The 14,687-nt window shown below is 45.8% G+C and overlaps 2 protein-coding genes across 3 annotated transcripts; one reads left to right on the top strand and one right to left on the bottom strand.

Moving 5' to 3' along the window:
* Positions 1-778: 778 nt before the first annotated feature.
* Positions 779-4,150, bottom strand: MRPL20 (mitochondrial ribosomal protein L20). The gene is made up of 4 exons (XM_054647795.2): positions 3,707-4,150; positions 2,569-2,679; positions 2,224-2,301; positions 779-1,357 (listed from the first exon to the last, which is right to left on the bottom strand). Exons 1-4 carry the CDS (start codon positions 3,791-3,793, stop codon positions 1,181-1,183), a joined length of 453 nt encoding a protein of 150 aa, XP_054503770.1. The 5' UTR covers positions 3,794-4,150; the 3' UTR covers positions 779-1,180.
* Positions 4,151-6,736: 2,586 nt separating this feature from the next.
* TMEM278 (transmembrane protein 278) lies at positions 6,737-12,165 on the top strand. Of its 2 annotated transcripts, XR_013185110.1 has the most exons (3): positions 6,737-8,148; positions 11,106-11,637; positions 11,738-12,165. XR_013185110.1 is itself a non-coding variant. In XM_054647931.2 (2 exons), the coding sequence occupies exons 1-2, from the start codon at positions 7,879-7,881 to the stop codon at positions 11,364-11,366; spliced, it is 531 nt and encodes a 176-aa protein (XP_054503906.2). In that variant the 5' UTR covers positions 6,737-7,878; the 3' UTR covers positions 11,367-12,165. The 2 variants fall into 2 exon arrangements, 1 of the variants encoding a protein (XP_054503906.2); XM_054647931.2 differs by having other exon boundaries at positions 11,106-12,165.
* The last annotated feature ends 2,522 nt before the right edge of the window (positions 12,166-14,687 follow it).

Genomic DNA, 14,687 nt, shown 5'->3' with positions numbered 1-14,687 from the left:
GAGGGCGGGGCCCTCAGGACCCTCAGAGCCGGGGCCGCCCCGGGACGGGCGTTAGGGGCTGGAGCGCAGCGCTCACCGAGTTTAAGATCTTTGTTAACTCCGTTAAACACCACACTATGCGCTCACCGAGTTTAATATCTTTGCTAACTCCCTATAAAACCACACTAAGCGCTCACCGAGTTAAATATCTTTGTTAACTCCCTAAAAATCCACACTATCCACACTTTGTTAACTCCCTAAAACTCCACACGAGTTAAATATATTTGTTAACTCCATAAAAAACTACACAATGTGTGTCCTTATCTTGGGGCCTGCCGAGGTTCGTGTGTGAGGGCCAACATGCCGCTCCCCACCCTGGTTGGGTTTTCCCCGTGCAGCACTAGAATTTCACCAGAAAAATTGTTTCCCTCTGGCAGTTACCAACAAAATGTTGTACCAAAAATATGTTTAATATTAAGTCCTTAACAGAACAGGCTATGTTTGTCCTTCGCCTGAGGATTGTCGAGGTTCATGCCTGAGGGCTGATATCTCCCTCACAGTCTGGGCTGTTTTTTGCTGTGCATTGCCAGAACTCACCACAAAAATTGTTTCTCCACAGCAATTACCAAAAAATTACCTTTATAAGTTCTGATAAAGTTCTTAAAATTACCTTTATAAGTTCTTATGTGTGTCCTTAACACAGGGGCTGTGTGTGAGGGTGAACATCCTGCCCTCCCTCCATCCCCCGGCTGTATTTTCCCAATGAAGTGCCAGAATTAACACAAATTGTTTCCCCATAGCAGTTTTCAATAAAAATCTCTTTATTAAATCTTTAGAAGTACAAACTATGTGTATCCTTAACTCCCAGGCCCCACTTGTGAGGGTCAACATTCCCTCCCATCCCAGTGTTCTCTCCATTCAGAATTCACCACACAAATTAAGTTTATTTTCTACTAGCAGTTACCAAAAAAATACCTTTATTAAGCCACTGTATGGCCTGACCGCTAACCTTGAAGTGTTCTTTTAATTTAACAGGTTTCAGTGACAACAACACAGGGAAAAAGCCATCAAGGAGAAGCTTCACACGCACACGATCCTCAGAGGATTTGTTCCACATTTTCCATTTTTCAGCAGCAGTCACACAACAGGTTTGCTTCACAATCAAATCCCTGCTCCTAAAACATACACACAGGCTCTGATATCAATAGTGGTGGTGCACAATACGTGAAAATATCCCCTCTGGTTCTTTTCCATCTCCCAGGGCAGCCAGGAACCCTTCCTGTCTCCTCCTCTGGGCCAAAGCTGCCAGGGATTTGAATGTCTTTGGCTCATAAATGGCCAAGTCAGCCAGAACTTTCCTGTTCAGCTCCACCTGCGACTAAAGGCAAGAAAAAAATTGTTGGTTAAGGACTGTGATTTTTAGGAACAAACACTAATGCTTATTTTTAAATATATTTAAGTTACATAGACTTTATTAAATATAGTAAAACTTTATTATTAAATAAAATTAAATGTATTAAATATAATGAACACCCTTTATTAAATATAATGAACACTCTTTACTGTTTATATAAACACCCTTCATTAAGTATGATTAAACACACTAAAGCCTTAAGACCTGAGTCTTAAAGCAGATTAACTTTTTTCTACCCTGTGCAATTTGGAGCTTTTAAAGACTGCCAGACACTCCCTGGCCATGGATATCTCATTAATCCACCATGTAAAAATTATTTTCTGACTGTCTCTGAAGTTTTTCTGGTAGAAACCAAGAACTGAAGAAAAATCTCCAGTTTTGCCTCAAGGTCAGGTTAATCCATAGCATCTATTTCGGCTCAAACAAATTAAAACAGAATCACCAAACTGAAACAAATTCCCAGCATGTTTTAAAACCAAGGGACAATGGCACCAAGTTTCTGCATTCTCCACGCTCACCAAATCACAATTATAATGAAAAGAATAAGGATTTCTTAGGTTTTTGGGTTTTTTGCCCACACAAGCTTTGTACTTTTAAATTTCTTGAAGTAGAAGGAAAAGCAGCTGTCACTGAATGCCCACAAAAAAGCATTTAAAAAATCTCGTAACTTTTGGGGACAGAACATGAGGTAAAGCCACAATGTTCACCAGGATAAAAGGGAAGAAAAATAGTTTAGGGCAGAACTTCATTCCTGAAGTGGATGAAACTGCTTTCACAAGCCTTTCATCACTCTAATTAGTAAGTAATTATCCTCCAAACCACATCCTTACCTTGGCCAGGTTGCTTATGAAGGCTGGGTACTTCAAACCATGTTCAAGGGAAGCTGCTTCAATCCTTGTGATCCAGAGCTGAAGGTATAAAAATCAATATATTGCATGATAAAACACTTTAAAATAAACCCTTTGCCACGCTGGTCTGCTCACACTTATTAAATATAAATTATAATATTTTCACGGAATATCCTGAGCTGGAAGGGACCCACAAGAAAATGCTGCTTTGAACTCCAACTTTTCACTCATTGTTTTAAAAGAAACCCCCCCAGAGTAAGAAAAGCAGCTGTTTCACTCCTGCCTGGCTCCCATTTTGATGTTTCCACCCAACATTTTGCTCTTTACCGCTCTGAGGAATCTCTTCTTCTCCCTCCTGGCCTTGGTGGACTTGACGAAAGCCCTGCGGACGCTCCTCACTGCCAGCTTGTAGCAGCGGTTCTTCCTGCCACGAAAATGCTGCAAAAAAAACCCCAGAATGCTCTTATTTAATTAAATTTAAATATATAACACTAATAAAGCTCATTTCCATTCTCAGTTCTGCGTAATAAGAATCGCTGAACCCTTCACAAAGGGTGAAGGCCTGAGGGTTCACGCCCTAAGCCTTCAGTTGGCATATAATGAAAATATTCTTTTTATCGTGGAAATATGTGGAATATAATATCATATGGAATATAATAGCATGGAAATATAATTTTTTTCATGAAAAATCTGAAGCTGAGGAGGTGGAGCAGGGTGGAAAAATCTCAGTTTAGCAGAGGCAAAACCAGGCCTGACTTCAGGCTGTGCTTCTGTGGGAAAGGCAATTACAAAATCATGGGCAGTGCTTTCACCCAACACTGAATTCACATTTATTCTCATTCCTGAGCTCCCCTCTGTTGTGTCTGTATGAACACAGGGATGGGGCAGGAACATTTATCAAAAAGAAAAAAAAAATTAAATTTGTGCATCCATCTAACGCAACACAGGGAAAAAGCAGCCAGCACTACACCAGAAATAACTGGTGCAAAACCAAAATATTGTATCTTTTATCAACACTTTCTATCTCAGTATTACAGCAAGATGTAATTTTAAGAATTTTATCATAGTGCTTAGGATGCCCTTGAGAAAGGTTCATCCCTAGCCTCGGCACAGCAGCTTGCACTCTGGCAGAAGTCCTTGAGAACAAGGTTAATTTTTTCTTTGCCCAGTAAAACAAACAAAGAAAAAACACTCAAAAGGAAACACAACCAGCCCAGCTGTATTTAGCGAAACACAGCTCACTTTACAGCACGAGGAAAGCCCAGAACGGTTCGGGTGGGAAAGGGAGCTCCGAGCGCACCCGGTGCCAGCCCTGCATGGGCAGGGACCCCTCCGGCTGCTCCAAAGCCCGACCAGCACCGCAGGGACGGGGCATTCCCGGCTCCGGGACCGTGCCCGGGGCACACGGCAGTGCCGGGGGATGCGGGGACAGCGCCGGGGACAGCGCCGGGGACCCCGCACTCACCCGCGCGTACTTGAGGACCTCCTGCACCCTCCAGAAGCGATCCGAGAGGCGGCTGCGCACCCAGCGCGCCGCGCTCAGCACCACCATGGCTGCGGCACGGTGCCTGCCTGCCTGCTTTCCTTCCTTTCTCCCTCCCTGCCTGCCTGCTTTCCTTCCTTTCTCCCTTCCTGCCTGCCTCTGCGCCTGCCTGCTTTCCTTCCGGGGCGGCACCGACCTGCCCGGCCCTCCCTGAGCTTGCCTCAGAGCCTGGCCGCCAGGCTTCCCCACAGCCGGCCCTCGAGTGTGGCGGAGCTTCCTCTGATCCTGCCCCCGCTGCTTCCTCTGATCCTGTCCCCCAGCCTTCCCGGAGCTTCCTTCGGACCTTCCCCCGGTTCTTCCTCTGATCCTGTCCCCCAGCCTTCCCGGTCCTTTTTCCAGTCCTTCCCCCGGTTCTTCCTTTGATCCTTCCTCCGGTTCTACCCCCGACCCTTCCCGGTTCTCCCTCTGATCCTTTCCCCTGAGCCTTCCCGGACCTTCCTCCAGTCCTTCTTCCAGCCTTTCCCCAGGTCCTTTCTCCGGTTCTTCCTCCAGCCCTTCCCCCGGTCCATCCCCCGAGCCTTCCCGGTCGTTCTTCCAGCCCTTCTCCAGTTCTTCTCCCGATCTTCCCCTTGCCCTTCCTCCGGTCCTTCCCCTGTCCTCCACCCTTTTCCTGGCCCCTTTTCCCGGTCCTTCCCCGGCTTTTCCAGCTCCCCCGGCTCCTCTCCCACAGCACAGTGGCTTTTCCCCGTGCTGGGCATCCCCTGCCCCAGCCTGAGGACAGCCGTGGAATCAAGGAATATCCTGAGTAGGAAAGGACCCACAGGGATCATCCAGCCCAGCCCCTGGCCCTGCACGGACACCCCAAAATCCCACTCTGTGCATCCCTGGGAGTGCTGTCCAAACCCTCCTGGAGCTCTCATTCCCTGGGGAGCCTGGGGAGTGCCCCAGAACTCTCTGGGGGAAAAACCTTTCCCAAAATCCAACCTAAACCTCCCCTGACACAGCTCCAGCCGTTCCCTCAGGTCACCAGAAACCTTCACCCTCTGGCTGAAGAACTTTTAGGTGATCCCAGCCCTCTGATGTGACCACAACGCCCTCATCACCTGCCTGAGGTGTGACCCAAGGCAGCCCAAACCCACAGCTCAGCTGGGAGCAGGCACACACACTGTGGTTGTACCAAAATCCCCTGGAAAAAGGAGCTGGGCTGATTGGAGTGTGCATTCCCATAGCTCAGTGAGGGATTTGGGGGTTTGTATCCCCAGCAGTACTCCAGCCACCAGTGTGAGCAGATTTGGTGTTGTTTTCAGTGGCTGGAAGGATTCCATCGTGGATAACAAGCCTTAGAGCATCCTGCAAGGGTTAGGGTTAGAGAATGGGAGACATCAATTGAAAATTTATGGGCTGTGCAAACCACAAGATGGTGCTGCCAGAAAATGATTCCATGGGAGCAGCAGTCTCAGCGTCAGAGAACTGGTGGATTTTTTTAAAAATCATCACCACTTCCAGCATCTCAGAGCAATCATGCTCCTGTTATAAACTGCTTCATCATCAATCATCAAGATCTTCCCCACTTCTGGGAAAGTTCTTGTCAAGAATGTGGAAATTTCAGAGAAATCTTTCTCAATATCGCTGAGGTTTGTCTGACACAAAGTTCACTTGGTTATTACAAGAACCAGTAGAAAATAAATGTACAGAACACAATTTTCAGACATCCCTGAAAAGGTTAAAATACATTTTCATGACAGCAAAAGAACTTTGGAAAGTTTCCCTGGATTTAGCAAAGCTTCTTAGAATTTTTGGCACTTTTATGAATGCTTAAATTGTATTTCACCACACCCCTGTGCCATCACCAGCAGATGGTAAAAGCAGATGTAGGATTTTTAGCTGCCCAGCACTGAGTTAATCTTTCCACGGTTTAAGCCTAAAATTGATTTCTCTTCCTATAGTTTTGAGTTTGGGTTCTTTCTGTTTGTGTGACTCCTTTTTTTCCACTTCAAGTTTGAAAAATATTATGTCTTTAAATCTAACCAGAATTTAGACAGGCAGAGGAACCACTGAGGCTCCCAGAGCTCCCTACCACTTGTCACATTTATGGTTTCCTGCACAGCTCCAGATTTTATTATTAACGCTATCTCTGGCCTGTGCAGCCCTGAAAACAGGATGGATCCAGCAGTTATTTCCCCTGGGATGTCTGGACAGATCTGAGAAGAGATTTCACATTTTGCAGCTTGAGTGGAGGCTGCTGCCCTGCAATCTCCCCTGGGAGCCATCCAGCCCTGGAGTGCAGGGAAGGAACAGGATGGAAATGGACTTGTCACACTCTGCTGTCTGCTTCAGAGCTTGTTTCTATCTGTATTTTTTAATATCTCTCTCTTATTACTGCCACTGTATCTTGGAGGCTACACAGGCATGGAGATGGCACTGAAATTCTTAAATAATATTGATCTTATGAAGGAGATGAAATAATTGATAATTGCTGTGCCTCTTCTATGAGAATATCAATATGTTCTGCAAACAATAACAGATGACTGCAGGGGACAGATGATTTCTGAGGAATACAGTGATTATTATCAATTTCTCTAAGGTTTATTTTTTTTTTATTTTTTAATCTAGAGAGGAATTTTAGAAAATGAATCAGAGGCAGAATGATTAAAGTTGGAGAGGGACCATCTTGACCCGGGGATGGATGGTTGGAAGGATTGGCCAGCACAGAGAGCACTGAGGCTGCTCTGTAAACACAGCAGCCTTGCAAAGCTGAGCTCAGAAGGGACCACAGTGCTGGGTGTGAGTGGCTGTGGCTGCAGTGACAGCACCACACACTGCTCCCATCTCTGTGCACGGCGAGGGCAGCAGGGCTCAGAGCCTGGGACACGGCTCCTGCCCTTCCTCGGCACTGCTCAGCTCCTTGGGGTGAGGCTTGGGCAGCAATACCTGCCTGAAGAGCATGGAAAGGTGATTTGAAGACAAGGAACTGCCTGGGGGTGCCTAAACCTGGTATTCTGCACACCTAAACCTGGAATTCTGAGCACCTAAACCTGGTATTCTGAGCACCTAAACCTGGAATTCTGAGCACCTAAACCTGGAATTCTGAGCACCTGATCTGCTGAACATCTGAGCCTGACATCCTGAGCATCTAAGCCTGATATTCTGAATTTAAGCCTGACATCCTGAGCATCTAAGCCTGATATTCTGAACACCTGAGCCTGAAATCCTGAACATCGAAGTCTGATATTCTGAACACCTAAACCTGATATTCTGAGCACCTAAACCTGATATTCTGAACACCCAAGCCTGATCTGCTGAACACCTGAGCCTGACATCGTGAACTTAAGCCTGATATTCTGAATACCTGAGCCTGAAATCCTGAACATCGAAGTCTGATATTCTGAACACCTAAACCTGATATTCTGAACACCCAAGCCTGATCTGCTGAACACCTGAGCCTGATATCCTGAACTTAAGCCTGATATTCTGAACACCTGAGCCTGATATCCTGAACATCGAAGTCTGATATTCTGAGCAACTAAACCTAATATTCTGAGCACCTAAGCCTGATTTGCTGAACATCTAAGCTTGACATCCTGAACCTAAGCCTGATATTCTGAACACCTGAGCCTGAATCCTGAATCTAAGCCTGATATTCTGAACTCCTGAATCCTGAATCTAAGCCTGATATTCTGAACATCTAAGCCTGATATTCTGAACACCTGAAATCCTGACCTTAAGCCTGACATCCTGACCACCCAGCTGAGCTGGAAGGTGGAGGGGGGTACCAAAGCCCACTGAGCAGCCCATCACAGCTACCACAGCAACCCTTTGGGACCTCTTGGGACCGTAATCCTGGGAAAAACAACAGCAAATTCAGCAGGACTCGGGATTCTAAACCAAAATAAAAGCTGCTGCCAAACTTCCAGCAGATCTGCTTTGGGGCTGAGGCTGGGAGAAGCATCTGAAAGAAGCAAATTGTGCTGAGCAGGTGCTGGGGGAGCAGGGAGACCTTTCCTTGCTGCTCCACGATGATCTCTGGCTGAGAGCTCCTGGCCACGCGTGGAGGAGACAGGAGAAACCTTTGCAAGCTCCTTCCCAGCTCTGCTGGACCAAAAGCAAGGAAATACTTTTGGATAAGAGTGTGGGTTGGTGGATCTCCTTGAAGGATGCCTGGCCAGGAGCCTGAGGACTTTGGAGCAGAAATCCTGTCGGAAAAATCGCGGATGATCCCTGGGCTCCCCCCGTATGACATGGATGAGCAGCTCCTGCCCCGGCAGCCCCGCAGCCCCTGCTGCTGCCTGGCCTGGACCCTGCTGATAGGAGCCATGAACTCCCTGGTTTTCCTCCTGAATTTGCTCCTGATGTTTGTTATTTTCACCGTCGTGCTCCTTCCGACCATCGTGGTGGTTTACTTTGGCTTCCAGTGCCACTCCCAGGTAGGTGCCACTCCTCAAGGGCAGGGCCACACCTGAGGGTTCCTCTGAGCCCCAGGTGAGCAGTGCCTGGAAAGGACAGGAAAAACTCCCCAGGTTTTGGCTTTGGGCACAGATTTTTCCCTGTGTGAAGAGTCAGGGCTGACAAGGACAGGTATTGTGGGAAATTGGGCAATGGAGTTGTGTCCCCATGGAAATTGGGCAATGGAGTTCAGTCCCCCAAGCGGAGGTGCCAGGTGAGGTGAACACACTCCCTGCCATGGTGGAATTGCTGTTTGCATTTTAATTTCACAATTATTTCTCTCTTCCCTGGGATTTCTGTCACTGAGAGCTGCCAACCTGAGCTCCAGAGCTCGCAGCCCTTCCTGGGCTCTGGAAGGGTTTGCTGCTTTCTGTTGAAGTAAATTTAGGATCTGCCTAATTAGGATTAGTAAAATCTGACAGAATTGATAATCCCCTTCTCATGCCAGTCTAACATTGCTGCTCCCAAACATTCTGTGCATTCCTCACAGCACAAATGAGCCTCCTTTGTCCATCCAGGCTCTGTTTGCTGCCATCTGCATTGCATCATTTCCTTATTTACCAATCCCTTCTTGGTATATTCCTTTAAACAGTTTTGGGATCAGCTGACCAAGGGTGGATGTGAAAAAGCAATTCCCTGTTTTCCTTGCAGGCATGGGCTGTTAGACCAGCTCAATGTGCCTTTTTCATAAGTCATAAACAGGGCCTGCAAATTGGACTGAAAATGGGAAAAAAACCTCCCAGAACTGCCCCTTCCAGCTTCCCTCACCTTGGAAAACCTCGAGTTCTCCTTTGCACACACACTCCAAGGCTTTGAGGAGATGCAGAATGTTCTTTGAGTGCAGCCAAGTGCACCAGAAGTGAAAGCTGCTGGAAGCTGTGAGGAGCTTTTTAAACTCAGCTTTTCCCTTAACGCAATCATAGCAAGGGATTGTGGCTTCCCCAGAGCAGTCCCTGTCTTTGGGCCATGGTTTTTGAGTGGCTCCCCAGCAGCCAGGGGCTGCTTTCTGCACTGCAGCTCCATTAGGTGGATTTATTGTTGGTTTTTAGCGTGATTGTGTTCCTTTCACTGCTGAAAAGAGAGAAGAATAAAGTCAGAGGCTGCCTGCAGCATTTGGAGTGCAGAACAAGCGAGTGCTCGGCTCAGCTCTGCTGCTGCCAGCATCAAAGGAGGGCTCTGAACAGCACTCAGCCAGGCCCAGAGAGGTTTTCTTTGCAAGTGGTCATTTCTGGCAGCTTTTTCAGGCAGAAATGAGTGTACACAGAGAGCAGAGCACAAAGGGGTCTGGAGAGCCACGGGATGGCCAGCATCTGTCTGCAGAATAGAACAGATTTCTGTATTTTCATTTATTTTGTTTTGTAGATGTGTATATCATTTATATTTATTTTTATTTACATAAAAAGATATATATTATATAAATTTATAGTATAATATATATTATAAATTTATGTAGATTTTTTTTTTTTTTTTTTTTTTTTTTTGTTCTTCCCAGCGTTGTGCCACTCACACCAGTTTAGCACTAGGAGGATTTTTGGATTTGCTTTGTGCAGAATCTAACAGATTTCTGTATTTTTATTTCTTTTTATCAATATATTGATATATATTTATTTCTATATTGACATATAATTTATATTCTATTTTATTTATATATTGATATACAATTTATATTTATTTTTATTGCCACACCACTGTAGCACCAGAAGGTTTTTTGGATTTGCTTTGTGCAGAATCTAACAGATTACTGTATTTTTATTTATATATTTATATATAATTTATATTTATTTTATTTCTATAAAAAGATATGTATTATATAAATTTAGAATATAATATATTTTTAATAAAAATATATAGATATTATTTTATTTATTTATTTTTTGTTCTTCCCAGTGTTGTGCCACCCACACCAGTGTAGCACCAGGAGGTTTTTTTATTTGGTTTGTGCCTCTCCAGTGCTATTGGATGACTGAATAAAATGAGTGTTTCCTGCTCCAGGGTCAGTGTGCAGTGCTCCTGTCTCACAGGGAGAATTGAAAGCTTGATTAAGATGTGATTTCTGTCACAGACCATACCTGAAGATTGCTCAGCTCTGAGAGAAGGAGCAAAAGAAAATCTTTCCTTTTTCCATGAAAACATTGGAAACTCAGGGGTGTTTTGGCCACTGCTGTCAGCACCAGGCCACATGAGAGGGGTGGCCCTGGCAGAGTTGGGTTAATGGGGGACTTTTCACAGAAATGCAGAATTCCCAGGTTGGGAGAGACCTTCAAAACCATGGAGTCCAACCCAGCCCCAACCCCTCAACTCAACCCTGGCACCCAGGGATGGTGACTCCAGCACCTCCCTGGGCAGCCATTCCAGAACTTGATCACCTTTCTGTGAAAAACTTTATCCCCCTTTCTGTAAAAAACTCCTTCCCAATATCCAACCTAAATTTCCCTTGGTGGAACTTAAGGCTGTGTCCTCTGGTTCTGTAATTTCCTGGAGAAAGAGCCCAACTCCACCTGGCCAAAAGCACCTTTCAGGAGCTGTGGAGAGTGACAAGGTCACTTTATCTCCCTTTCTGTAAAAACCTTCTTCCCAACATCCAACCTATATTTCCCTTGGTGCAGCTTGAGGCTGTGTCCTCTGGTTCTGTCAGTGCCTGGAGAAAGAGCCCAGCCCCAGCTGAGCACAGGCACCTTTCAGGAGCTGTGGAGAGTGCCAAGGTCACTTTATCACCTTTTCTGTAAAATACTTTATCTCCCTTTCTGTAAAAACCTTCTTCCCAATATCCAACCTATATTTCCCTTGGTGCAGCTCAAGGCTGTGTCCTCTGGTTCTGGAGGAGAGAAACCCAAAGCCAACCCCACCTTTCCGGAGCTGCCCAGAGTGCTGAGGTCACTTTTTGGAGCTCCTTTCCCGTGTCCTGATCCTGGCTGTGCCTCTCTCTCTCCCCCCGCAGGTGCTGCACTCCTCTGCCCGCTACTGCAAGAGCATCCTGGACGACAACAGCTCCTCTGCCCTCATCATCCTGGGCTTTGTCATCATGTCCCCCCTGCTGGTGGTGGCCATGGCCATCTACTGCAGCCTGGCCCGGCGCCTGCAGCTCCTGGTTTGCTTCCAGCCCTACAGCCTGGCCCTGTACAAGGGGGGCCGCTGCTGCCACGCTGGGGAGGGGGCTCCGTGCTGCGCCAGGGGCCGCCAGCTCAAGGCCTGGGTGTGACCCTGCAGTACCAGCGGCGTCCCCTCCCTGTGCCTCATCATCGTCATCATCATCGTCATCATCATCGTCATCATCATCATCATCATCGTCATCATCATCATCATCATCATCATCATCATCATCATCATCATCATCATCATCCTCCTCGGCCCGCCCTGGGGAGCTGCCGCTGCTGCTGCTGCTGCTCAGCCGGGGCACACTGTGCTTTATCCCAAAAATCCCCAAAAAATCTCAAAAATCTGCAGTGGAGTGGAGACACAGCGTGGGACAGGTGTGGGGTGGGCAGGGCAGCTTCATCCTCCAAACTGACCCTGTGGTTTATCCCAAAAATCCTAAAATTTGTAATGGAGTGAAAACACAGTGTGGGACAGGTATGGGGTGGGCAGAGCAGCTTCATCCTCCAAACTGACCCTGTAGTTTATCCCAAAAATCCCCAAAAAATCTCAAAAAATCTGCAATGGAATGGAGACACAGTGTGGGACAGGTATGGGGTGGGCAGGGCAGCTTCATCCTTCCAAATCCCCTGTGCTTCATCCCAAAAATCCCAAAAATCTGCAACAGAGTGAAAACACAGCATGGGACAGGTGTGGGGTGGGCAGGGCAGCTTCATCCCTCCAAATCCTCTCTGGTGTTGTTTTTGGTCTTGTTTGTGGTATTGTTTTTGGTGTTGTTCCTGCTCATCACTGCCTGCTGTCCCCTTTGTCCCCTTTAGAACCATTTTGTCCCCTTTAGAGCCATTTTGTCCCCTTTAGAGCCATTCCCAGTTTTCTGTACAAATAAAGTTTGTGCCCATTCCCTCCTGGAGGAGTTTGTTCTGTCTCAAAGCCCTCCTGCAGCACAACCACCTCTTGCTCTCCACTTGGTAGCACTGTGAGGGTAAAATAGAATTTTTGTTCTTTCTGATGATTTCATTTTAATTTTATTTTTAAAAATCAATGTTCTGATTGATTTCCCCCGCTGTTTGCTCTGATACCACCCAGAGGAATAACCAGGGGTGGTTACAGGGGGAAATGAACTGGAGGGGAAAAAAAAAATAAAAGGAGGAAAACAAGCGGACATTTTCTGACAAGACTGAAGAAAAACAAGAAAGTTCTGTTCCAGGCAAGGGAGATCTGCTGGAGGATAACAGGGTTTTGCCTGAGGGCACTGTCTGCTCACTGGGTACAGATATTTGATATGAGCTGCTGTTCCTTTTGCTCACCTGTAGTTTAATCCAACTGCTCTTAAAAGGAAAACATCCTTCAGCCTGGCAGGGCTGCAAAGAAACCCAGAGTTATTTGCTACGGCCTCCTTAATAAAAAAAAAAATTATATTTCAGTTGGTATTTAATATATATAAAATATAAAATATAAAATATAAAATATAAAAATATAAAATACTCCACAGAGTATTTTATATTTTATATTTTATATTTTATATTTTATATTTTATATTTTATATTTTATATTTTATATTTTATATTTTATATTTTATATTTATATTTTATATATATTTTAAAATATATCTTATATGTTATATCTTTATATATTTTATATTTTATATCTTTATATATTTTATATTTTATATCTTTATATATTTTATATTTTATATCTTTATATATTTTATATTTTATCTATATTAAATGAATTTAATTCATTTAATTTGAATTAAATTCATTTAATATATCAATTTAATTCAAAAATGAATTTCCCTGCAGTGTCAGCAGCACAGCAGACAGCCCAGGCTGTCCTGGCAGGGGCAGAGCTTTATCCCAAAAAGCTTTTTTGGGATAAAAAATTCCCAGCAGTGCTGCAGCTCCAGGGTGAAGCTGAATTCATCCCACCAAGAAGCAGCAAAGCTGTGCTGGTGCTGAGGCCTTCCAGAGCAAGAGGGGAAAACAGGAGACCAAAAATAAAATTTTTTGTCCCAGGACAGCCTTGAAGGAGAGAGGAAAACCCACCAAGAAGCAGCAAAGCTTTGTTGGTGCTGAGGGGAAAACAGGAGACCAAAAAATCAAATTTTTTGTCTTAGAACAGCCTTGAAGGAGAGAGGAAAGCGACCCCACCAAGAAGCAGCAAAGCTGTGCTGGTGCTGAGCCCCTCCAGAGCAAGACAACGATTAAAGGGGAAAACAGGAGACCAAAAAAAATCCCTTTTTTTGTCCCAGAACAGCCTTGAAGGAAAGAGGAAACCAATCCCAGCCCAGTGGCTGCTCCAGGTCACCTCCCTGTCAGCCCTGCTGGATGAGGCTGCTCAGAAAAGCCCCAAGAACATCCTGGAGAGCAGAAAATTCCCTCCCAAGCCTGGCCAAGTGGATTTTTTTTGTTGTTGGTTTTTTTTTTTTTTCTGGCTGCAGACATTTCCATGAGGTCACTCTTGGAGTTCCTCCCGTGTCTGGAACGTTCACAACCAGAAATTCAAATGTTTTGGGGCTTTGTGATGCCTCCTGTGTCTCACTCTGGTGCAGTGTGGGGCAAAAGGGGCCTGCAGGGTTTGGGATCCTGTAGGGGGGGTTTGGGATCCTGCAGGGTTTGGGATGCTCAAGGGTTTGGGACCGTGCAGGACTTGGGACCCTGCAGGGTTTGGGATCCTCAAGGATTTTGGATCCTGCAGGGTTTGGGACCATGCAGGATTTGGGACCCTGCAGGGTTTGGGATGCTCAAGGGTTTGAGATCCTCCAGGATTTGGGACCATGCAAGACTGGGGACCCTGCAGAATTTGGGATCCTGCAGGGTTTGGGACCCTCAAGGGTTTGGGATCCTCCAGGATTTGGGACCCTCCAGGATCTGGGATCCTCCAGGATTTGGGACCCTCCAGGATCTGGGATCCTCCAGGATTTGGGACCCTCAAGGGTTTGGGATCCTCCAGGATTTGGGACCCTCCAGGATCTGGGACCTTGCAGGATTTGGGACCCTGCAGGGTTTGGGATCCTGCAGGGTTTGGGAAGCTCAAGGATTTTGGATCCTGCAGGATTTGGGACCATGCAGGGTTTGGGATCCTTCCTGACTCAGTCTCCAGCTCCCCTGCTCCTTCCAGAGCTGCTCCCAGATTAATTATCAACTGTACCAAAAGATGATTCAGGATTATGCAGTTAATTAATTATCAACTTTACCAAAAGATGATTCAGGACTATACAGTTAATTAATTATCAACTTTACCAAAAGATGATTCAGGATTATACAGTTAATTAATTATCAGCTGTACCAAAAGATGATTCCAGGAATCCTTGGATCTGCTTTTTGATCTGCAGCCCTGGAAAAATGCTGGATTCAGGGCAGGGTCTGACACGTGGGGTGAAAAAATCGTGGTTTTTTGCTGGGTTCTGCTGATAAAACCTGCAGCA

This window comes from Agelaius phoeniceus, chromosome 24 (assembly GCF_051311805.1).
Source record: "Agelaius phoeniceus isolate bAgePho1 chromosome 24, bAgePho1.hap1, whole genome shotgun sequence".
NCBI classification, from domain to species: Eukaryota; Metazoa; Chordata; class Aves; order Passeriformes; family Icteridae; genus Agelaius; species Agelaius phoeniceus.
The sequence above is the reverse complement of the archived record's forward strand: the minus strand, read 5'-3'. Positions and strand labels throughout refer to the sequence as shown.